At 49.3% G+C, this 23,001-nt stretch overlaps 8 protein-coding genes across 8 annotated transcripts; 3 read left to right on the forward strand and 5 right to left on the reverse strand.

The window, feature by feature from the left end:
- Positions 1-427: 427 nt before the first annotated feature.
- pbs2 (mitogen-activated protein kinase kinase PBS2) lies at positions 428-2,341 on the forward strand (the record flags this gene model as incomplete). Its single annotated transcript, XM_040792888.1, has 2 exons — positions 428-1,894; positions 1,952-2,341. The coding sequence occupies 2 exons, from the start codon at positions 428-430 to the stop codon at positions 2,339-2,341; spliced, it is 1,857 nt and encodes a 618-aa protein (XP_040644855.1).
- Positions 2,342-3,008: 667 nt separating this feature from the next.
- PGRI_051760 (glutathione S-transferase family protein) lies at positions 3,009-3,845 on the forward strand (the record flags this gene model as incomplete). The annotated part of the gene is made up of 3 exons (XM_040792889.1): positions 3,009-3,142; positions 3,187-3,392; positions 3,472-3,845. 3 exons carry the CDS (start codon positions 3,009-3,011, stop codon positions 3,843-3,845), a joined length of 714 nt encoding a protein of 237 aa, XP_040644856.1.
- Positions 3,846-4,008: 163 nt separating this feature from the next.
- Positions 4,009-5,283, reverse strand: PGRI_051770 (cobalamin-independent methionine synthase II family protein; the record flags this gene model as incomplete). Its single annotated transcript, XM_040792890.1, has 2 exons — positions 4,009-4,967; positions 5,028-5,283. 2 exons carry the CDS (start codon positions 5,281-5,283, stop codon positions 4,009-4,011), a joined length of 1,215 nt encoding a protein of 404 aa, XP_040644857.1.
- A 1,230-nt stretch (positions 5,284-6,513) lies between these two features.
- glr1 (glutathione-disulfide reductase GLR1) lies at positions 6,514-8,283 on the reverse strand (the record flags this gene model as incomplete). The annotated part of the gene is made up of 3 exons (XM_040792891.1): positions 6,514-6,950; positions 7,006-7,841; positions 7,901-8,283. The coding sequence occupies 3 exons, from the start codon at positions 8,281-8,283 to the stop codon at positions 6,514-6,516; spliced, it is 1,656 nt and encodes a 551-aa protein (XP_040644858.1).
- A 2,745-nt stretch (positions 8,284-11,028) lies between these two features.
- PGRI_051790 (putative TIM barrel metal-dependent hydrolase) lies at positions 11,029-11,856 on the reverse strand (the record flags this gene model as incomplete). Its single annotated transcript, XM_040792892.1, has 1 exon — positions 11,029-11,856. One exon carries the CDS (start codon positions 11,854-11,856, stop codon positions 11,029-11,031), a length of 828 nt encoding a protein of 275 aa, XP_040644859.1.
- Positions 11,857-12,772: 916 nt separating this feature from the next.
- On the forward strand, positions 12,773-14,560 carry PGRI_051800 (uncharacterized protein; the record flags this gene model as incomplete). The annotated part of the gene is made up of 4 exons (XM_040792893.1): positions 12,773-12,854; positions 12,929-13,375; positions 13,452-13,867; positions 13,916-14,560. The coding sequence occupies 4 exons, from the start codon at positions 12,773-12,775 to the stop codon at positions 14,558-14,560; spliced, it is 1,590 nt and encodes a 529-aa protein (XP_040644860.1).
- A 433-nt stretch (positions 14,561-14,993) lies between these two features.
- Positions 14,994-20,607, reverse strand: PGRI_051810 (Transcription factor; the record flags this gene model as incomplete). Its single annotated transcript, XM_040792894.1, has 7 exons — positions 14,994-15,939; positions 15,995-16,781; positions 16,830-16,911; positions 16,960-17,307; positions 17,409-17,446; positions 18,127-18,796; positions 18,847-20,607. 7 exons carry the CDS (start codon positions 20,605-20,607, stop codon positions 14,994-14,996), a joined length of 4,632 nt encoding a protein of 1,543 aa, XP_040644861.1.
- Positions 20,608-21,155: 548 nt separating this feature from the next.
- PGRI_051820 (GNAT family N-acetyltransferase) lies at positions 21,156-23,001 on the reverse strand (the record flags this gene model as incomplete). The annotated part of the gene is made up of 2 exons (XM_040792895.1): positions 21,156-21,279; positions 21,329-23,001. The coding sequence occupies 2 exons, from the start codon at positions 22,999-23,001 to the stop codon at positions 21,156-21,158; spliced, it is 1,797 nt and encodes a 598-aa protein (XP_040644862.1).

Consider the following 23,001-nt stretch of genomic DNA (forward strand, 5'->3'; position numbering starts at 1 on the left):
TTCAATTCCCTCAATACACACAATATGTTGTAGTAAAAAGAGAGTGTGTGAAATTGTATGTATATAGGATAGAAAGAGATTATTTGAATAGAAGAAAAAAAGCATTGAAGATTGAAACTATTTGGGAAATATCAATAGAACATCGGGAAAGACAGAAATTACCAGAAATTACCAGAAACATACAAAATACGTATTGAAATTGGGTTTCCCCACGTTCTCATATCACAGAAAGTGACTTCACCTTGCGATTTCACCAGTTCTGCCCCTCCTTTCTCCCCTTCACCTTTTTTTTTTTGTTTTCGCTTGCTTTTGCTTCTGTTTAACATAGCGCCCATTTGGTGCAGTCAAGTCCAAAACGGCATAACTACAGCAAACCACACCGGCCATTGGTGTCGGCTCATCTTTCCTCGATATTCTTCATATCGCCATGGCTGATAAACGAGATTTCGCCTCTGAGGCAGTCGCGCCTGAATCCGATGCTCTGTCTCCCAGCGACCCAGCGACTCCTCCGTTTCCCCGACATACGTCAAGCCCAATCGTTCTTCCCTCCCGCGAATCTTCAGGACCTGGCTTATCTGCCTCATCCACACATCTGGGCCAAATCAATGCTGCGCGGCGTGGTGGGCCTTCACCACACCCACACCCGTCGATGAGCTCACAAGGAACCGGCGTATTAAACCAAGACATCATGGCGAAAATGAAGGCATTCTCGTTATCCCGTCAAGGTGCTCCGGTGGCACAACCTGCCTCTTCGACGGGGCAGATCCCTATGGCTCAGGGAGGCGCAGGCGGCGCACTTGCTGGTGGAGCACCTCAGGGTCCTACAAGGCCCAATCCTACGAATTGGTCATCTTCCCCTGCCGTTCCCGCCACTGGCTCTAGTCCTTTGTCGCCTCGTCCGGGAGGACTGGCAGCGAAGCGCATGAAGCCGGGTCTCAAGCTATCGGATGTCACTGGTCCGTCCGCTCCCGCAGCAGGTACGGATCAAAAGCAGGGCGAACAAAATGGGGACTCTGCCTTCAGCAAATACTCTGAGTTTATCGATACGAAAGAGGGCACTCTGAACTTCAAAAACAAAGCTGTCCTACACGGAGGTGGTGTCGAGTTTTCGTCAGGCCACAGCTTCAAGATCTCTCTGGATGAAGTTGATCGCTTGGAAGAGTTGGGTAAAGGTAATTATGGAACGGTCTATAAGGTTCGACACACTCGCCCGCATCTACGGAAACCAGGTCTGGGGTTGAGTGGCATTGTAAGTCGGCCTCCAGGCCAGGACGAAACGAGTCCGGACCCCGGAGCGAACCAACTCTCAGGCGTGGTCATGGCCATGAAGGAGATTCGCTTGGAATTGGACGAAGCCAAGTTTGCACAAATCATTATGGAGTTGGACATCCTACACCGCTGTGTCTCTCCATTCATCATCGATTTCTACGGAGCCTTTTTCCAGGAAGGTGCCGTGTATATGTGTGTTGAGTACATGGACGGCGGGTCGATCGACAAGCTCTACGAAGGGGGTCTTCCCGAGAACATTCTGCGGAAGGTGACTCTGTCCACCATCATGGGTCTGAAATCACTGAAGGAGGACCACAACATTATTCACCGCGATGTTAAACCTACCAACATCCTTGTCAACAGCAAAGGACAGGTCAAGATCTGCGACTTTGGCGTTAGCGGGAATCTGGTCTCTAGTATTGCGAAGACCAATATCGGTTGTCAGAGTTATATGGCACCCGAACGAATCGCGGGAGGCGGAATGCAGCAGTCGGGAGCGCCGAGTGCCGGTACATACAGCGTGCAGAGTGATGTCTGGAGTTTAGGATTGACCATCATCGAATGCGCTATGGGCCGATACCCATACCCACCAGAAACATTTAACAACATTTTCAGCCAGTTACACGTGAGTACACCGAGAACAGTTTTCTTAAGTTCAACATTCTAATATTCTCCACTTTAGGCCATCGTCCATGGAGACCCTCCAACACTACCCGAGGGATTCTCCGAAGAAGCACACGCACTCGTACGGGCCTGTCTCGACAAAAACCCGAAAAACCGACCAACTTACGACATGTTACTCCGACACCCTTGGCTATCCCCTCTCATGCAGCCCCCTACCGAGTCTGCCGATGGCAACGCCCCACTACCCGAAGAGTCCGCCTCCGGTGATGCCGTTTCCGCAATTACAGAGGACAAAGAAGTGGCTGAGTGGGTGCAAAAGCAAATGCAGCTTAAGGAAGATGGCCTGCTCCATGTTTCCGAGAAACCAGCACTTCACGCCGTCGCCCTGGATAAGGTCGGAACGACTCCATCCGAGTGTGACCCTCTCGCTCCGTCGCAAAATGACTGAGCTTGCCATCGAGCTATTTCAAATTTTGCATCCTCCTTTTCTCCGGAGGCACTTTCACGGCGCAGGCGCCGTTTGTCACGACATGCATCCTTATTGATTCCACCAGGTTGATATGCCAATGTTCTGGCCAGGGGTCCATTGGAGGTCAGACTGTCTGGTCATTACCCGCATGTGATTTGAGACTATTTTGAAAGTCATCTGGATCTACGAGCATTTGGTTTTCTGAACTGAACTGGTGATAATTTGCTGGCCTTTGATATCAAGGAACACATTTTCATATAAGGGGTTTAGCCCCAACGGTTTATGGTAAAGTCTACCTTACCCTTAGCTAGGAACTTTTTAAACGCCTTAGTGCTAGGCTTGACATGTAATGTGGAATATGGTTTGGACAATGACTTTGCTAGATCCTTATTGCTTTCTGATTTTGTGACAACTCGCGTAGTCTCGTATTTTTCCAGCTAGAACTAAACTGCAAGGTTCACGACGCCTCACCATCTTCGCTCAAATTCCCGATTCTATGCATTAAATCCGAAAGAAACCTTAGCCACTATATACCCCTGCATGCCCCCCGCTGTAGGAGCTCTCTTCAATATAAAAGTACAACCCCTCTTTCATTGTATCTCACCTCATTCTTCCTATCAGTTTTTAAAACAAAAGAAAAGTAACCATGGCCCACTCAGAAATCACACTCTACACCTCCGCCACCCCCAATGGCTTCAAAATCTCCATCACCCTCGAAGAGCTAGGCCTATCCTACAAGACACGACCCGTTGATCTCCAGTCTAACGAACAAAAAGAAGAGTATGACAAATATAAAACCACAGCAAACTATACTAAGTATATAGATGGTTTCTTAAGTTCAACCCCAACCGCCGTCTCCCCGCAATCACCGACGGAGAAACCCGAGTCTTTGAAAGCGGCGCCATCATGCTCTACCTAGTCGAGAAATATGATACCAACAGGAAGATCAGTTATGCCCCCAACACCCCGGGGTATTCGGAACAGCTCAGTTGGTTAATGTGGCAGATGGCGGGGCTGGGTCTAATGCAGGGTATGTATTTCATATTATGAATCCTCCTATCCTTGGAACTCTACTATTCTTGGAAAAAGAAGTCAATAACACAAATCAGGCCAAGCCCACCACTTTACTGGCTTCGCTCCGGTCCGTTCTGACTGGGGTATCCAGCGCTATGTCGATGAAACAAAACGACTCTATATGGTTCTGAACACCCGGCTTGGGGAATCGCCTTATGTTGCGGGTGAGAAGTTCACTATCGCGGATATTGCTAGTTTTTGCTGGGTGCGGGCATCGCCGAATATTCTTGGGTTTGATCTGGATGAGTGGCCGGCGATTCGGAAATGGTATGATTTGATTCTTGCGAGGGAGACTGTGCAGAGGGGGCTGAAGGTACCGGAGTCTAAGGTTACGGAGCATCAGTTTGCGGTGTTTGTGGAGGGTAAGAGGAAGGAGATGTTGGAGAGGAAGAATACGGATTTGAGGTAATTTGTTTTTGGGTTAGCTATTTGCTCTGCTTGGTTATATTAGTAAATGGTGGAGGGTAGTGGTAGGAAATATAAGAATTGATGTCTTCAATATATCTGTAGTTTGGAAAAACGCAATACAGAACATAGATATAATCTAGTTCGTACTGTTGAAAGAGAATATATCAAGGCTCTCCCCAAATCTCATCCGCAATCTCCCTCACCAACCCCAATTTCTTCTTCTGATGCTCAACAAGAAGAGGATAACCACTCTCATGAGTACTAAACCCACACTGAGGACTGATACAAACCCTCTTAAGCGCCTCCTCCCTAGTCTCCCTAGACCCTTGCGCAACAAAATCAGCAGCCAAATAAATCCGCTCCTTGACAGCCTCCTTATCCTCCAACTCCCGCACCTTACTACTAATAACCCCAACAACCACATTCTTACCCTTCGGCAAAAACCTCAACGGCTCAAACCCCCCAGCCCGCTCAGTATCATACTCCAAATAGAAAGTATCAACCTCCAAATCCTCAAACAACTTCTTCGCAATAACATCATACGACCCCTCCGAGAAATGTCGTCCACCAATAAAATTCCCCCGACAAAGATGAATCCCCGTATGCATAGGCAAATCAACAAGAATATCGTTATAAAGTCGGATATAAGCATCCAGCAAATCATCCACGGATCCCTCATTATCGGGATCGGCATCCCATCCCTCCCGGAAGGATTTGGAGCAGAAATACGCCATCCCCGGATCATCGAACTGCACGTTCCGCAGTCCGGCTGCGTACAGTGATTCCAGCTCCGCGCGATACACCTTCGCCACATCGGCAAAGTACTCTGCATCATTGGAATATGCGTCTGGGGTATATGCGCGTCCTTGTTTGTAGCGCATGTGGAACCATGCAGGCGTTATCATCGTCAGTTTGATATTACTCCATTCACTCTGAGGCAGAGAAGCCTGTACGAGACGCAGCTCGTGTAGGTTTGATTGAGAGGCAGGGCTGTGCGACAGCTTGCTAGCTGCAATCACCGAGTCGCCCGGCATGACTTTTCTGTCTTTTTCAATCAGACTCACCACGTCTGGGTGGTAGAGTCTGAACATTGAGGATTCGGCGTTTTGGAGGCGGATTGTTCCTGGGTTTTTGTTAGTGAGTTTTATTCTTATATATAGTACAGCTGCTAACAGGTACTTACCCTCAAACTCATCCCACATCAACCCCCAGAATCGGGTGCGGTTGTACTCGCCAGATGTAATTGCTTTGAATCCGAGGTCTTGTTGCATCTTAACTACCTCGCGCACGGCTTCTTGTTCAATGGAGGGTAGTCCGGCAGCTTCGGCGGAGATTCCGGTGGATATCTTTGCACGGACATCGAGGAGGTTGGCTGGGCGTAGTAGAGAGCCCAGGTGCTCAGCTCGGAATGGTGGTGCGGTATGGAGGTTCTTTGCCATGATGGGTAGAAGTATTCTTTCAAGTCACGGGAGATGCTTGCAGGAATTATTCTGGGGAATAGCTTTCTTAAAGGGGATATCCCCTCAGGACTTCCCCATCTCAGGGCTTCTCCATGTGGGGATTTTTATGCGGGGCTGATGGGGCTCTTTCCTATGTTGTAGGTTTCAGTCTTAACATATCTTGTAAGACGTAGCCTGCTCACTTTTCACTCTAATGCTCTAAATCTACACCAAACGCTACGAAGTCAGCTATTAACTCGATGTATAGATACTAAACCTTCCTATAATTATGCAAACCTAAAGGCTAAACATCGGCTTACGCCCGAACGCCTCAACGGCAGCTAAAAAGCCCCACATGCGCTATAAATTTAGCAGATGATATTTCTTGCATACAACTCTATGCGTATAATCCAATCAAGGAAAAATAAAGGGAACATAAAAAAGTTTACCATTCGCGCATAGCACGGGTTGAACAACGACCCTCAGCATACGTTATGCCCAAATAGGGCAGTAACAACTAACATTTTCAACTAAAACATTTCACACCTTCTATCTCCATAACGAAGGATCTCTAAGAAAGAAAAAAAATTGGTAGCTTCTCTTTGATTGAGCGTGTCATCCTTAGTGCAGGGGCCATGCTAATCTTCTCTGTATATTTTCATTTGACCATATGCCCCGAAGGGCGAAGGGACTTCCTTAAAGTTCCAGATAACGGCCGGCCTGAGGCAGAATCGTACCGCCTACTTGTTTGGATGGGTGCCTGGTGTAAGTTGTTTGGGTTGTTTGGGGCGGTGAATTTGGTCTTGTCTCCAGGTGAGCGGTAATGGTAGAATGATTGGTGTAGTGTAGATGGGAGAGAGTGGGATATGAAGAGAAGAGAAATTGTCAGATTCATTATAATCTTGTCTGGTCTGCGGGGCTTAGGGCTTTTGTGTGGGATTACTCATCCCACGGCGGGGTTATTTTAATCACAGGTTAACCGTTCATAGTATGGAGTGCTATCTCTTTGTTGCTTTATTTTGAGTTGCTTCTAGAGCTAGCTCTTTCCTTTGTATGTGACATTGTACTTGTCGAGCAGAAATATAGAGGGATAGACACTACATAGTTAGGCCTGTTGACTTGGAGATATACGAGCCCAACGAAATATTACAATCAAAAAACTTTCCATAGGTAGAAATATCGGAACCTTCTGGACTATTATTCACACATCTCTTCTATTCTCGAACAGCATTACCGCATAGTCACCAGCTCCTCGGCGCTAGTAGGGTGGATAGCAACACAGCTATCGAAGTCCTGCTTAGTAGCACCCATCTTGACAGCGACACCGAAGCCCTGGAGCATCTCACCGACGCCAAGACCAAGGATGTGCAGACCAACAACCTTCTCCTGGGGACCGGCACAGATGAGCTTCATCTCAGTGGGGTTCTTGGCCTTCTCCTCGGGGGATAAGCCGACATCGTAGAACATAGCAGTGAACTTAGTGTGGTAGATCTTGATCTTGTCATCACCGTAATGTTGGCGAGCCTCGGGCTCGGTAAGACCGATGCAGCCGATCTCGGGGTGCGAGAAGACGACTGTAGGAATGTTCTCGTAGGAGATTTTGGAGTGCTTGAGCTCGGGAGGGCCGAAGAGACGGTTGCCGAGTTGGCGGCCGGCAGCAATGGCAACTACGGAATTGAGTAAGTTTATTTCTTTGGATGAAAAGTGGAGATCTCGACTTACCAGGAGTCAGCTCGGCTTTACCGATAATATCACCGAGAGCGTAGATACCCTCAACCGCGGTGTTCTGGTACTCATCAACCACGACGTGGCCGCCAGCATTCAGCTTCACACCAGGGATATCCAAGTTCAGGTCTTCGACCTCGGGGGCACGGCCCACAGCCCAGAGGAGCTCGTTAACCTCAATCTCAGAGCCATCATGGCCAATGAGCTTAAGCAGGCGATCCTTGCCTTTGCCATCGCGAATGAGTTGGATCTCCTTGAACCCGCCGTGGTTGCGGTGAATGTTAACACCGGAGGCCTCATAGCGATTGGTCATAGTCTTCTGGATCATAGGGTCGAACTTGCGCAGGAAGGTCTCACCGCGGATGAACATGTGAGTCTCAACATCCACAGCGTTCATGACACCAGCAAGCTCAACGGCGATGTACCCAGCACCGACAACGGCGATCTTCGGGGGAAGCTCCTCCAACTCGAAGAATCCATCGCTGGTGATACCGTGCTCGGCGCCGGGCACAGAGGGGACGCTGGGCCGGCCACCGGTCGCCAACAGGATGTGAGGTGCGGTGTATCTGGCGGTACCAGAGCCGTCGGCCAGCTTGACCTCAATAGTGTGGGGCTCGACGAAGCCAGCACGACCTTGGACGACGTCGATTCCTTCGCGGCCCCAGTTGTTCTCATAGACACCATTCAACCGCTTGATCACGGCATCGCGGGTGTTCTTGAACTGTGTGTAGTTCTTAGTAACATTATTGGGGATATCGTAGCCGTAGTTCTTTGCAATGTGCAGAGTCTCGTTGATGGTCGCAAAGTTCCATGTCATCTTCTTTGGGACACAACTAAATGATGTCAGAAAAAGTGTGCGACCGAGTATAAGAGCGTTACATATTGTACTCACCCCACGTTGACGCAAGTACCGCCAAACCGTCCGCTTTCCACGATTAGGGTCTTCTTGCCATACCAACCCGCTGCGCGGCGGGCACTTCCACTGCCACCACTACCACCGCCGAGGACGATGTAGTCATACTGCTTTGTTTCAATGGGAGGCATACTGGAAGATTGTTGATCCTTGGGAACAGAGGTCGAAGAAAAGTGTCGGGAGATTGTAGAGAGACGAGAGTGGGGAGCAATTGAGTCTGCAGGGGTGAAGCGGGGAGAGTTGATGGTCGCCAGAGTTCGATTGGTCAAACGACCAGTACGGATTTGCCGGGCAGAAGACCGGGTGAGAGATGAAGAGGCTCGAAAGCTAATCCGGGATGATTGAATGGATCGGGAGAGCATGGAGGGAGGGGAAGAGGGGAGCGAGCAATTATATACAGGCTGAGAAGGGGACAAGACACAAGCTGGTGGTATCGGCGTTTGTTAATGCTTGGTTCTTCCGTCACCGCGGGCGATTTCTCAGCAGGATTACGTGATCCCCGGGGGCCGCCCGGGCGATCTAGATGACCCCGGCACAATATAAACTTGATACTTTTGGTGTATTGCATTTGGGATCTGCAAGTGCTTACTGCGTTAATATGTGTAAGATTATTGAATTCATAGATGATATATATGGGTATAGGAAATTCACGAAAGAGCGACAGGGAGCGACCGGCACTCCAACTCGAAGAAGCACAAAAGAGAATAATATCCATCAGACAACTTATAACTCAAAAGCCAGGGTTGAAGCACTGGAATAACTCAAGATTTGGTTGAAACCAATGAAGGCCAATGAATGTTGAAAGATGTTTCAGATATGAAAGGGCACCAGCCCTATCAATCCGAAGATGTTGATCGGCGTACAGGGAAGAGGGTATCAAATTGCGATGGATGGAAAAAAGGAAGCCACTGAGTCTAAGCGTATGCATATCCTGACTCCATGTCACGACATGCAGTCAGAATGACATAGCCAGTCTCTTGGGCGAAGGACTAGATAACAGATTGGGGCGTGGAAGGATGAAGGATAGCGCAATGGAAGTCTCTGAATATGCGCAGAGATAGACCGACAAGTTATCTTCTGATGTCTTGCAGATCATTCAACCCCCACAAGGTCATGCGATCCTGCTGGTCACATTGCTTGCGATAGAGGGGCAGCTCAGTGTTGAAGGTAGCGTGAGGAGGTAATATTGACTCGTATGTTGTGTTACGAGATGAGACGAAGTAAGAGTGGTTCAAAAAGGAGGAGAGGCATCCCAGACTCCAGAGTACAGGACCATGGCGGGGGACCCTTTCATCTTCGTTTGGTTGCTGGGGCAGAATGCTATCGCGGGAGGCCTAGTGGGTATAGGCGATAACGGCGAAAGAGATGAGGCAGAAGCAGAGAGGAATGTAGACAGAGCGCTCCATATCGGCGGGGGTTTGGGAGTTGTGTTTCATGATTTTCAGAGGTGTAGAATAGCACAGTGAAGTGGCGATGTGTCTAAAGATCTGAAAGTGAGGGGGGTCCAAGAGTATGAGAGAGGGCGGTGTGCCATTAGTTATATCATATGCTTAGATAACAGTGTTGGGCCCTCAACAAAACATCACCTGACTCAACATTGCAGCCTTCCAAGGTTCCAGGGAACCCGTGGACTTAAGAAAGGGAATGCCCACACCCGTGGACAGTCCATATTCTAAGATACGCTGGATATCATATTTGAGCATTAAGTCCCCGTGGACTCTAGCAAGTGAGAACATTCAAGCCTTCCACGTGGTACCTGCATAAGCCTCGGCCCCATTAAAAAAGTGGACATTTATGTTGTGCAAGTTCGTCATTGCGATTTTCATCTAAATATAGCCCTAACGGGTTACAATTTAATGAAAATCATATTGATAAGACAATATTTCCACTGTCCATGTGTCCCAACTTCTCATACATCCCTTGACAGTACCCATTCGTGTGAAGGGTCGTCATGAAGGCACCTAGCTGACCTCAACAGCAATGATCTACATTACTGTCTTACCCCTAGCTATACTTACTCTCACTATCCCCCCTGTTCAGCGTGAATAATAACACTCCGAAACCTCCACAATCACGAAGAATCAAGAATGCAAGGAGATACCAACCACGCCTCCCATCCACCAATGAAAGCAGCCGTGAACATTCTTCATACCTGGCTAATAAAACACAGCCTTGGAACCTGCCTTGCCGGCCAATCCAGCAAGGTATCTGGCCGCTCGAGTTCTCCTTCGTAGTCCTGATTCATTAGACAAGATCTCGCCCTAGAATAGTCCTCCCCTGGGGTATACATGAGCCGATCTACCCAACCACGTTCTCATTACTTCGATATCACGCCAACCGATCTCCCACCAGCAACCATACCATCACCGCCATAATGCGCATTTCGGCCTTCGCCTTCACTGCTGTCTTGTCCCTGGTCTCGGCCAAACAGATCAACATGCACTGTAACTTCGCCGAGGACAACACCGGCATGATTCAGCAGCCCTACTGCTGCCGTGATATGGAGCCTGCACGGGGAAACTCGAAGGCAAACCAGGCATTGGATTGTATGTGTAACAATTCAATGAAATTTAGTCACTGGATGTCTATCTAACGGTCTACATTTTCTAGGTGATCTACTGACACGGCCTCAGCTGTGTGAGGATCAGTCTCGACCGGCTTGTTGCTATACTATTGTGAGATTTGTTTCAGTCAATTTGGCTTCAGGATTTTGCTAACTTGGTTTCTTTTACTTCTCCCAGGGCGCAAAGAAGATCTGCACCTCCCATGTTATCTTCCAGAATGCAGAAGATATTTAGAGTGGGGGTACAAGACACAGTTGAATACAATCGCGTTATGACTTGACGGTATGAGAAGTTAGCTCAACCTCGACCCTTTTGATGTCAATATTTTCAAGTAAATAGACATCGAACATATATCACACTTCGATTCTGGTGTTTGGGTGAATCATGGTGTACTAAAAGACTGGGCCTAGGACACAATAGCAGAAGTAAACCGGCCAACCCGTAGAAATAGCTGCACGAATCAAGCAATGATAGAAGAGGGACTACCAAACTCCATATTCCCGGCGCCGAACATGTTATACACAGCCAACGTTTGATAACTAATCAATCGGATACTACCCCAAGCATCTCCTCAGTATTCCTGCGAAACAGACGCTCCGCTAGCCCAGGCTTTGCCGCGCATAATTCCAAGCAACATTCAGTGAACGGACTGATATCGACACGGGAGAATCGAGTGTGCGGCCAATCAGTAGCATAGATGACCCGATTAGGTGCAACAGACAAGAATTCGCGTGCCATAGCCTGAAGATCACGCATCTGACGGTCCTTGCTGAGTCGATATGGCGCAGAAACCTTGACGTATGTTTTCCCACCGCGAAGCAGAGAAATCAAGGACGAGAACCCTTGAAGGTTGTAGGGATTGAAAGCAGCACCATCATTGTCCCAAGACGCGAGCTCGGGGCTGCCAAAATGGTCGACGCAGATGCGCACACCTAGCCGTGGGAGAATCGACTCAACCATCGAGACCATTTTGAGGGGAAGATATATCTCGATAATCCAGTTGCGAGGCCGGGCAAGCTCAGCATGCTGGATCAAGGTCTCTTCCAGCTGGGTCTCATCCATAACCTTCCCTACAGACTGAAGGTTGATTCTCAATCCACGTACTCCAAGGGTATGCCATTCATCTAAAGTCTCCGGTTTAACGGTAGCAGGGTCAACCACGACCACTCCCCGGCCACGCAAGGGTCCAAGTCTTCGCAAGGCGTCTAATAAACATGAATTATCTGTGCCGTAAACTGACGGTTGTACAAAGACGAGATTCTCAACGCCTAGTCCGGATTCAAAGGCGAGAGCTTCGCGTAACGTATGCGGGGAGGGTTTATATACCGCTGTTGGAGAGACAGGAAATCGCTCAGGTTCCACAACATGCATGTGACTATCCCAGGATTTCGGAGGGAGTCTCTGCTTCAGCGATATACTCGGGGACAAGGCATGTGTTGAACGCCGTTGCTCTAAACGGATGGAACGGGCATCAAACGATATCGACAGAGGCCCACGCAGTATATTGGGTTTTGGCTGAGCTGCGGTCAGCATCCCGAGTAAATCGTAAGTGAAATAGAGACCGCGGGGTTTTACGATAGTAAACTAGGAAGCTATGGTGTAAAAGGCCGAAATGAAGCCCTGGGAAGAAGAGACTCACAGAAAAGCAGCTCCAGCAAGAGGATGATACCCTGAGACAAGACCTAGGAAGAACCATGCCGGTTTGACCGCTCAACGCCCGTATATTCTGATCTCATTTCCTGCAATGCAGGTTTTTTTTTTTTTTTTTCAAACAAAAGCACCCATCGGCCGCGTCCGAATAGCACAATATGTACAGAGTCCGGAGTACGGAGCACGAAGTACAAGCCTTGTACGACCCGCCCCCAACACACACGCGCTTGTGACCAAGTGCAGGAAAAATCGAGCTCGGAAGTTGTCCGCAAGGACTCCCTTCCAATCTCTAAGCCATATTAAATGCGGTAATGAGCCGTCGAGCGGAGCCCGAAAGTGGATAACTGCGGCGCCATCCGACATTGGAGTATGGTGTTAGCTGGAAGCAATTACAATAGCCGAAAGCAATAAAGAAATATGCAAAAAAAAATCCATGAATTGCAGTAATTGGAGCTCAAGTTCCGTAAGACATGTGGGAAATGTATAGGAAGGACAACAGACAAAGCTCGGACGTTGACCGAACGTCTATTTAGCGCGGACGCCGATTACCCGGTCATTCCTCCCCGTCCACTCCCTGACTTCATTTCCCCGGGATTTTATTGCTTTATGCCCCCACAGCTCGTTTATATTCGGGGCCATGCGATGGATCATACGATGGTCGACCAATCCCTATTGCGCTTTGGTCATTATTGTCATTGCGTGTGGCGGGATTCCGAAGGGTATGAACTCGCCCCCCCTGAGACTAGATCAGCTTGTTAGACAACGATCTGCGACGCTATACCCACATAGGTAGTGACGTTTGCTAATTACGCATTGTCCTCAATAGGTTATGATGAGGGTGGCTATAGTGCTAGCGTCTCCCTCCCCTCCTTCACGTCCGAGTACAATCTCGCCAACCACTTGAGCGACACGGAGCTAGCCAACCGGAAAGCGAACATCACCTCCTTCAACGTCCTCGGCGCAGCACTTGGAGCCCTAATAGCCCTCGATCTCAATGATCGACTCGGACGCTTGGTGACGTGGCGTCTATCATGTATCGTCTGGGCAATAGGGACATTGATCCAGGTATTCGCATCCGGTATATACGGACTGCTCTTGTTTAGTCGAATATGGGGCGGGTTAGGCGCGGGCGCTCTAACTGTGACCGCACCAATGTATTTAGCCGAAATAGCCCCTGCTAAGACAAGAGGCCTGGTCGTCGGGATATACATGGTAATCTTACTGACCTTCTTAGCCATGGGTAAGCTTTGACCCTCTACACATCATCCATATGTTGTACACATCCTCGGCCCCCGCCCGCTAACTCTATGTTTCAGGATTCTTTATCAACTATGGCGCCAGGGTCCACATGGCGATCACGCGAACCCAATACCGCCTAGTTCAGGCTGTGCCCTTAATCCCTGTCGGGATCGCATATGGTCTATCGTACCTTTGTCCCGAGACTCCACGGTATCTCGTATCGAAACAGCTTCACCAGCAAGCACTAGAGGCTCTAGCACGGCTACGTGGCCGGGCGATCGATGATCCCGAAATCGCAAAGGAGTTCACAACTATCGATGCACGAGAGCGAGAACGAACAGACTTAGCATCTGTCTCTCATTGGACTATATTCAAGGAGACCCAAACGAACCCGAACTACAGACAGCGCTTCTGGCTGCTACTTACTATGCAAACTATTGCTCAGTGGACCGGCGGGAACGGTATCACATACTACGTAACAAGCATATTCCAGGTACGATAATTTCAGATAGCCAGATAACAAAATACTAATTCGAAATAGTACGCCGGCGTCCGCGGAGATGCAACATCCCTCGTATCCTCCGGCGCATACGGGATCGTCAAATTAATCTTCACAATGGCCTTCACATGGGGTCTAATCGACCTCCTCGGTCGACGTCGCTGCACACTCGCCGGACTAAGTATGCAGCTTGGAGCCCACATCTACATGGGTATATACATGGGTCTGCGTCCAGAGTCGGCAGACAACAAAGACGCCTCCAATGCAGCCGTCGCTTCAGTGTTTGTTTACGCTGTCGGATGGTCCATCGGTCTCTGTACAGTGCCCTACCTGTACGGCACGGAGATCTTCCCAACACGCATCCGAAACCTCAGTTATGCGATTAGTATGGGACTGCACTGGTTTTTCCAGTTCGCCGTTGTGCGAGTTACAGCGAATATGTTCGTCTCGCTTGATGTCTGGGGTGCCTATCTCTTCTGGGCGCTTATTTGCTTTTCTGGGCTGATTATCCTTGGGGTTTGGATGCCTGAGACGAAGGGGGTGCCTATTGAGCGGATGGGGGATTTGTTTGATGGGCCGTGGTATCTGCGATGGCGGGCTACGCCGAGGGAATGGGATGTTTCGACTGATATGGCGCGACATGAGTTGAAGGATGGTCGGGTCTTGAAGGATGGTTTGGTTTTGTGATTTTGTTTTTTGGCATCCCATTGATATGCATAGGCTTGTCATTTATGATACCCCATTTTGTTATTATTTGGCCTGTGTTTGACTTTTCTAGCGTTTTGATTTTGTTTATTTTCATGATACCAAGATGTCCAGTCTGTTTTGCATTTGAACTACAGCTTCTTTCCTCACGATATCTCGCCTTTGGGGGATTATTGAAACGCGATATTTGTCCATTTTTCTCGGGCAAAGCTTGCATTGTTGCCTATGCGAAGATATGTACCTAGGAATGGAGTGCATGTAGCTACATCGTTGCCCACTGAAGTGATATATCAACCTCAGACTAACACAGATTCTGACAGGCTGTATTGTATATGTATTGGGAATCATAAGAACAAATCAAGATTGAAGTCAGGCAAGCAGAGAGGGGGAAAATCCCAGGATTGAGCAACGCTAATCAACATTGAGAATGTCCACTCCAACTCTGCTCAAAGACAGGCGTCATATTCGTCGTAATCGGCTGCGCATACGAGAATGCCTCGTATACCTCAGGCGTGATTTCGTAGGATCCGGGCTCATCCATCGTCATGACGGCGTTCGGCATGCCGCCTAATAAATGCGTTGACGGCATATGGGGCATTTCGCCTGAGTGCGGGACGTTGAAACCTGCTCCTAGATGGTAGGTATTGTATGGTCCCATCGGAGGCGGGTTTTCAGGGCGGGTTGTTTGGACTTGGGTGGCTATCGATGCTGGGGGTTGGTGGTGATGGTGCGGTGGGGAGACGTGGCGGGGTGGGCTGCCTATTGATGGGGATTGGCTGTGCTGATGGTGGGGGTGGTGAGGATGGGCGTGGGAATGGGCATGGGAATGGGGGTGAGGATGAGGGTGAGGGTGAGGATGAGGATGAGGATGGGGTTGGGGTTGGGTATGGGTATGAGAATGGGTTTGGGGCGGTGATTGGTGATTCTGGGGGTGGTGTTCCTGTTCAGTCTTTGGAATGGGTGCTGGAATTGGTCCGTGGATGTTGATTTGGAGTTTTTGAAGCTCCAGCGATATGAGGTTGAGAGCTGTTGTAATAACAGGGCTGGCGGCTTTGACTCTCTCGAGTGCAAAAATGCAGAACTTGAGTTTGTCAAGTGTTCCGGGTGCGGCGTATTTCAGGGCTTGGATCTCGAGCAGGAAAATGGATGCTGCTGTGTAGATGCTGTATGCGAGAGATAGGACGACGTGACTGTCGCCGAATGTACGGCGGTATAGATCGAAGAGAGATAGGATTGAGGTTGCTGATGCCATGCACTGTACAAGATGGGTCGAATCGTATGCCTCGGGATTGGCTTTGGCCGGCTCTCGAGAACAGAGGATTGGTCGGTGGAGAAGGATATTGATAGTATGATATAAACAGCTAGAAAGAGTCAAGTTAGCACTTTGTTCAAATGTATGCGGGATTAAGCACGTACTTCAAAATCACGATATGGCTGGGTGGTGAGTATGGAGGAAGGTCCACCGCCGTTAATTTCAAATAACCCGGTAACTCGTCCCACCAGTCACTCAGGTTCTTAGCCTGCTCCTGAACACAATCGAAGAATTCCGAGTCTGTGCTTCGGCGGATTGGGTCATATATGTGGATTAGAATCTGGTTCAGAACTTCCGCCAGCCCGCACATCTTCATGAAACAGGAGGTCGAATGTGCCTGCGTCGGCGGATAGTGAGCACCATCAGTGAAGCTCACCCCATGAGGTGTCCATATTTCGATCTCAGCGGTGTCATCGAGAATCATGCGTGGCGGGCTAACGCGAGAGTGCTGCATCGTCGGCGCGCGGCCGAAGTACAATGAAACCATCTTATCCCAGAAATAACAGCTCCAAAATAGACGGTTCCGGATTTCAATATCCTCATCACTCAGTTGAGCAGACCCTGAATATTTCCGGCTATCGATGGAGATACCCAAGTCGTCCAGCAGCCGGAAGGCCATACCACTGTATAACCAAGCTTGCGTCCGATTTCCACGGCCGCATTCCTGGGCACTGAGAAGAAGCAATGTCTGAATGGTAGGGATACCTGCATAACCAACTTTGAGCGAGTCGAATACCCCAGTCAATGCACGATGAGAGAATTGTGCACCGCCGTCATAGGAATCCAGAAGCGGACCAATCTGAGGCTCTGCTTTGCACCAGCGTACCGAGTGCGAAAGAATGGCATTTAATAAGACGTCGGAGTAATAAGCCCCATTAATTTTCATATCACCTATTGGAGGTTAGTATTATACACTTGAAATGGCAAGGTCGAACCGACGTGTAAATGCAGGACGGTAGACGAAATTCCACAGCGGCTGAATCCAGCACCAATGCGAGTCGAGAAGATACTGAAAAGGCTCCTGGAGTGTATTAGCATCCACACCCCTCAAATCCACCAGGACACATACCGGCATAGCAGCCATTTGCTCGAATGCCCTTTCCCGCCATGCGCTATTAACAAGTCGCTCTTTGCGACCCTCTAATTCCTCGTAATGGGCAGTCGACGCGGTTTCACTCACCACCCCACTAGGCAGCTGGAATAAACTAGTCGGCCCGTGAAATGAGACGCGACCGTCATTCTCCACATTCAGACCATCAAACGCCCGACAAAGGTTTTCAGCATCGGGATCGGTCTTTATCTTCGGTCCGCTTGAACTGGACTCTGTCGATGAGGGCGATCTTGTCTTCCGCACCTCTTCCGCCTCACCCCGCTTCGACAACGCATCCTCCAACTGCGCAACTCTAGCCTCCAGCTGCTTTGTGTACGATAATGTCGGAGCTCTTAGGGGGGGGAAAGAGTATCAGCGACTACAGGGGAATAGAATAAAGAGGGGGTAGACCTACAAGCTATACACACACTCCTCGTTGCGCGCGGCGCATCGCGAACACGACGGACTAGCTCCATTACATTTAACCTGCGCTGTCAGCTCGGAAATTTCGGATCTCGGGGTACTCGGTCATCATCCGAAGAGGATCCTCACTTTGCGTTTGCGACAGGCCTCGCATGAGAAGGCACTCTTCCGGGGGAGACTCTTGGGAGGCTCCATTCCAGTGCCTTTTCACAAGGTGGAGATATATCCCCCCTCTCTTCAAAGTAACATGCAAAAGGAGAAGATAAAAATAGGGGAGAAAGATTTTTGAATTAAGCCTTTTGAGAAAATGAGATCGCATTGACGTCGAATCAGCTCCAGTTGGAGTAGGGCAATGGCTGAACCTCATTGGTTGAATATTTGGAGATTTGGAGATCTTAAGAATCCATTTTTATAGATTCAAATTCAGGAAAATAATTCCGATGGTTTTGGATATTCAGTAGTAAGTGGACTTGGAATACTTTCGATATGAAGAGAGAGAGAGAGAGAGAGAGAGAGAGAGAGGTCAATTAGAAAGAGATTGAAATGTCTGCCCTTTCTTTTCCCCCACTTCCCCATTCTAGAGCATGTCGTTCAATTTTTCAGAATCAAGAATCTACATAAAAAAGAAAAGTGTGTAAAAGGCAATTAGATGTGCTTGCTATTTGCATGGTATTCAATATACATTCCCTTATTTGTTCCCTTTCTTGAACGACTTGCCCTTACCCTTCCCCTTAGCCTTCTTAGGATCCTTAGCAGATTCCGCATCACCTTTACCCTTCTTCCACCCGATATTACCCTCATGTCTCATCTTCGCATCATCAAGACGCTTCTTGTCCTTGTTGCTGAGTTTGACATTGTTCTTCTTGGTATTAGGACCGTTCAACTCAACATTACCCAACTTGCGAGCAACCTTCTTGTCCTTCTCAGTCTCGAACCACGTCCGCTTCGGCCGAGACATGATCTCGTTACCGTGCTTCATGAGGTTCTCACCCTTGGTGAATTGCATCTCAGCTTGAGAGAACTGCTTCTCGGTCTTCTCCTCTTGCAAGATCTCAGCCACTTCATCGGCCAAATCCTCGGCCTTTTGAGCCCAGCTGTCTGCAACCGCTTGCTCGACGACACGACTGACGATCTTGGCGCCTTGAGCCTTGCCTGCGCGTACGGCAAGCTTGACGATCTTGCGGTCAGGTTCGGCGGCAATCGTGCATGCACGACCGGAGCGGCCGGCACGGGCGGTACGTCCAACACGATGCAGGTAGATCTCGTGGCTTTGGGGAGCTTCGTAGTTAATGACGGTTTCGACACCCTTGATATCAAGACCACGGGACGCAACGTCGGTGGCGAGAAGGAAGGCAACCTTGCCATCTCGGAAGTTTTCGACGGATTTGATACGCTATGGGAAGTTAGTGTTGTAAATATAGGACGTAAATTGTTTGAACGTACCTGTTCTTGGCTCAGACTACCGTGTAGCTCTGCTGCCTTCAAGCCCAATAGGCCGAAAATGATACGGACGCGGTGAGCTTCCTTCTTCTGTCGGAAGAAGATAATAACGCGCTTTGTGTAGGCTTCCTTGCACAGGTACAGGAGGTAACCGAGACGCTTGTCCTCCCGTCCGGGACGGAGACGCACGAATTCTTGAACAAGGGTGGATACAGTATTCTTCTTGGCATCAACCATCAAACGCATTGGGCGATTCATGCCAACACGAATAAGCTTGTCGATTGAGTCTGTCATGGTCGCGGAGAACAGCATAGTCTGGCGAGATTTGGGAATCGTGGTGAGAATCTCGTTCAACTCATCGGCGAAACCGTCCTCAAGCATACGATCAGCCTCATCAAGAACCAGAATCTCAAGGGTATCGACTGTGAAACTGGGCGAGTTGCGCATGTGATCAATGAAACGACCAGGAGTGGCGATGATGACATCCGGGCGCTTCTTGAGCACGTTCTCCTGCTCGCGAAGACTGAAACCACCAACCAATTGACAGAATGTGACGTCTGTGAATGTGGCCAGCTTGACGGAGACGTTGTAACACTGAACAGCCAACTCACGAGTGGGCATCAGAACCACAACACGACTTGTAGGGACCTTGCGGGGACGGAAGAGGAGACGCTCGAGGATAGGAACAATGAAGGCAGCGGTCTTTCCGGAACCAGTCACGGCACTACCGACGATATCCTTGCCCAACAGAGCAACAGGAATCGCCTTGCGCTGGATAGGTGTCGGGTCTGTGAATCCAACTGCGGCGAGACCTCGAAGGATGGGACGGGAAAGGTTGAATTCTTGGAAAGTCATCTTGGCCATGCTGGCCTTGGTGTCGACCTTTTCTTCGGGGGCAAAGAACGCCTTGCGCTTCTCTGCTTCCTCCTCATCCACCTCGCTCTCTACATCAGACTCCATGTCTGAGGCCCTGTCATCGGGGTGACCAACAGGTGTAGCCACAGAGTCATTGTCAGATGCAGCATCGTCATCGGACTCCTCATCCTTATCCTCATCGTCCTCTTCGTCTTCATCCCCAGAGCCAGGCTCGGGGCCCTCAGCATCACTCTCCTCCTCGCCGTTTGCGCCCATGCCGAAGGCGTCGTCAGCCATGAGCTCATCGTCCTCGAAGTCAACGGGCATTTCGTCGCCTGATGCATCGTCGTCTTCGGATCCGCTGACGCTCTCTTCCTTCTCAACGGGGTTCTTCTTCTGCTTCCGAGCAGCAGCCTCAGCCTTCTTGGCCTGCCTCCGCTCAATGATATCGTCAATGTCAACAGCCTTCTTGTCGCCAGAGCGCTTCGTCTCATTGTCATCAATACCCCAGCCATCGAAGCCTTCGGTGACACCCTGGTTCGCGACACCACCGACATCGAACTCAAACTCGGGGTCCAAGACGCCGTCGTCTTCTGTTGCATCCGCTGCCGCAGCCTCATCGTCCTCCTCCTCTTCCGACTCAGGTTCGGGTGCGGGCTCGGCGTTCTTCTTGTTCTTCTTGGCGTTTTTCAATTGTTGCTTTTCCTGTTGCTTCTGCTTCTTGTTCTTGGGCTTGACGCCTTCGACCTCGCGCTTGCGCTTTTTGTTGTCTGCTGCTGGCGCATTATCGCCCTGCATCTCGTTGTCGTCATCTTCTTCTTCGAAACGGGTTTCGTTCTCGTCGTCGGAGAGCGTAAATACGAAATCATCGTCTTTGGCGGAACTCCGCTTCGCCGATTGAGGAGCCATTTTGGAGGTTGGCGCAAATTCCAGTGTATATTTGGTAGCTGGATATCGTCCACACACTCTCAAACAGTCTCAGTAGAAAATTTAAGACCCCCAAACACTGTGCAAGCAACTCAATCTCGCCGAGAAGAAATGGATCAACATGCAAAAAAAAAGTTCCCCGGGCGGTGACAGGAAAATTTCAGATGACATAATCAATCCGCTTCGAGGCCCATGGCTAGAGATGATTGTCGAGCTCTACTTCCAAAGTTATTATGAGGAAAGAATTAACATAATCATACATTTCAATCAGCTAACTATCAAGGTACAAATTTCTCATATGCTCAGTATCCCCCATAAGCCCCTGTAAGACATCAACTTTTTTTTTCTGGTGAGACATCCAGGATAAACATCCTGGATCCAGACAAATTGTCTGTCACAATAGTCTCATTTTGTTTTTCAAGTTTTTTTTCCGTTTGATTTTTTTTTTTTAGTTTCCTTTCAGACCGTTGTGCTATCGATTTTTCAAATATGAGCCCCTCCCATAGTTTCCACATCGTTCATTCGCAGGCTCAGAGGTAGCGCAGTATGGCAGACTGGGTGCCGCTCCCCTGGGGCTGGGCTTGACCCTGGCCCTCGACCCCATCGCTCGTGTGTGGACCCCGGATACGACGAGCCATGTAACCAAGGTCAAAACTAAGAATATGCGTCAGTAAATACACCCCAAGATGAAAGTGAAAACTACCTCTTGCCAGTCTTCACTCTCGCGTTCTCAAATACGCACTTGTATTCGAAGTCAAAGTCCTTCTCCAGCCACTTCTTAACCCAGGCATTATCCTCCTGTGTCTCTGGGGATGTTGCAATGGTACAGACCATTGTGGTGAGATGGCGGCCATAGCCCGGTCCATACTGCACTGTACCAGTTTGGTCAAACTCATAATCGGTGCTCATTTCAGAGGTGGCATCAAAGCAAGAAAGGACCATATCGACAAGTGCCCTCCCAATGTGCTGTTTCTTGTTGCCTTCTCGGATGAAGACATGCAGCTCACCCATGTTCATATCAGCCTTCTTGCCGGGTCGATGGAATTCGACATAAGCGTATCCGACCACAGGGTCGATCGGATTGCGGCACAAGGGCTCCGGCGGACGTCGAGCAGCAGCGATGAAGGGGAAATGGTTTTCTCGGCAATAGTTCAGAAGCTTCTCAAAGTACTTCACACCCACCGATCCGGTTTCACTGCTCAAAGCCGAGTTTTTTGCATACCAGTTCATGATTTCAAGAATAGAAGTATAATCATAATATTCCACAGGGCGTAGATAGATCCCTGGTGGGACAACTTTCGAATCTGGTGGTAATTCTAGCCAAGCACGGTACGGGGCAGTGCGACGCAGGTACTCTTGTTTTTCTTGTTCCTTCTTCCTTCGTCTTATGTTGACCTTTCCCAGGTTGTACACGTAACCTTCTGATGTCTCATGCCAATGCAGGCGTGTCTGTTCATCTTTCATGTTCCGAGGGGTAGGGATATGCTTGATATCAGGCAGAAACATAGCAGACTGTCCGTCCGGCATCGCGGTTCCGTCAAAGAAGGCAACGTGATAGATGTCGACTTGACATCCTAGTGGAAGCTGATCCCACCACTTACGAAACTGATTTCTGACAACCGTGTTGGGAAGATCAAACGACGAAATTCTGTGTTTGAGTTCGTCCCACCGATCATCTCCATTTTGGATGTCCAAAGTGTAATCATCAGGAAGAGATCGCTCGAGCTCGTGAATAGCGCTGTGCTTTTCCGATGTGAACGTGAGGGTTCCATTTTTGATGATTGGGAAGGTACGACGAGATTTTCCGTATGCCTTGACTTGAATCTTTTGTCGGTAATCCCGATGGCTCCGAGACTGCATATTGTTGGGCGCTTTGGCCGTCTTTGCGATTTCGTTGCATGCATCGTCAGGAATAAACTCGGGTGGGTCAGATGCCCATGGCTCAGGCTCCTCAACGCCTTCGGCAATCCTGGGTTTTGCGAGCAACTGATAGACCTTACTGCTGATATCTGCTCCAGGTCCATCCCTCGCAGCGGGCAGCTTCTCGGGACAGGAGTGACCGTCGTCTTCCATGCCAAAAAGAGGCTGTTGCACAGGCTTGTTCTTTCTTCGCTGTTTGTCGAACTGTTTGGTCAAATCCCAAGTCTGTGCCCAACTCAGATTATCTATGCTCTGTATCAACTTGTTCCTTTCCGTCTCGCCCATGGATTGGAAAACACGAAGCATGTCTGAACTAGAGCTATTTGCGAACACCGTCGGTTCTGGCACCGTTGATTCTGGCACCGTTGATTTTGGCTTGTCAAAATCCTTGGGTGGTCTTCGGGTGGTATCTTTCTTGCCACGAAATGGCGCAGATCGTTCGACTTCTTCGGCCAT

Source organism: Penicillium griseofulvum (genome assembly GCF_001561935.1).
Source record: "Penicillium griseofulvum strain PG3 chromosome Unknown contig_84, whole genome shotgun sequence".
Classification (NCBI taxonomy): Eukaryota; Fungi; Ascomycota; class Eurotiomycetes; order Eurotiales; family Aspergillaceae; genus Penicillium; species Penicillium griseofulvum.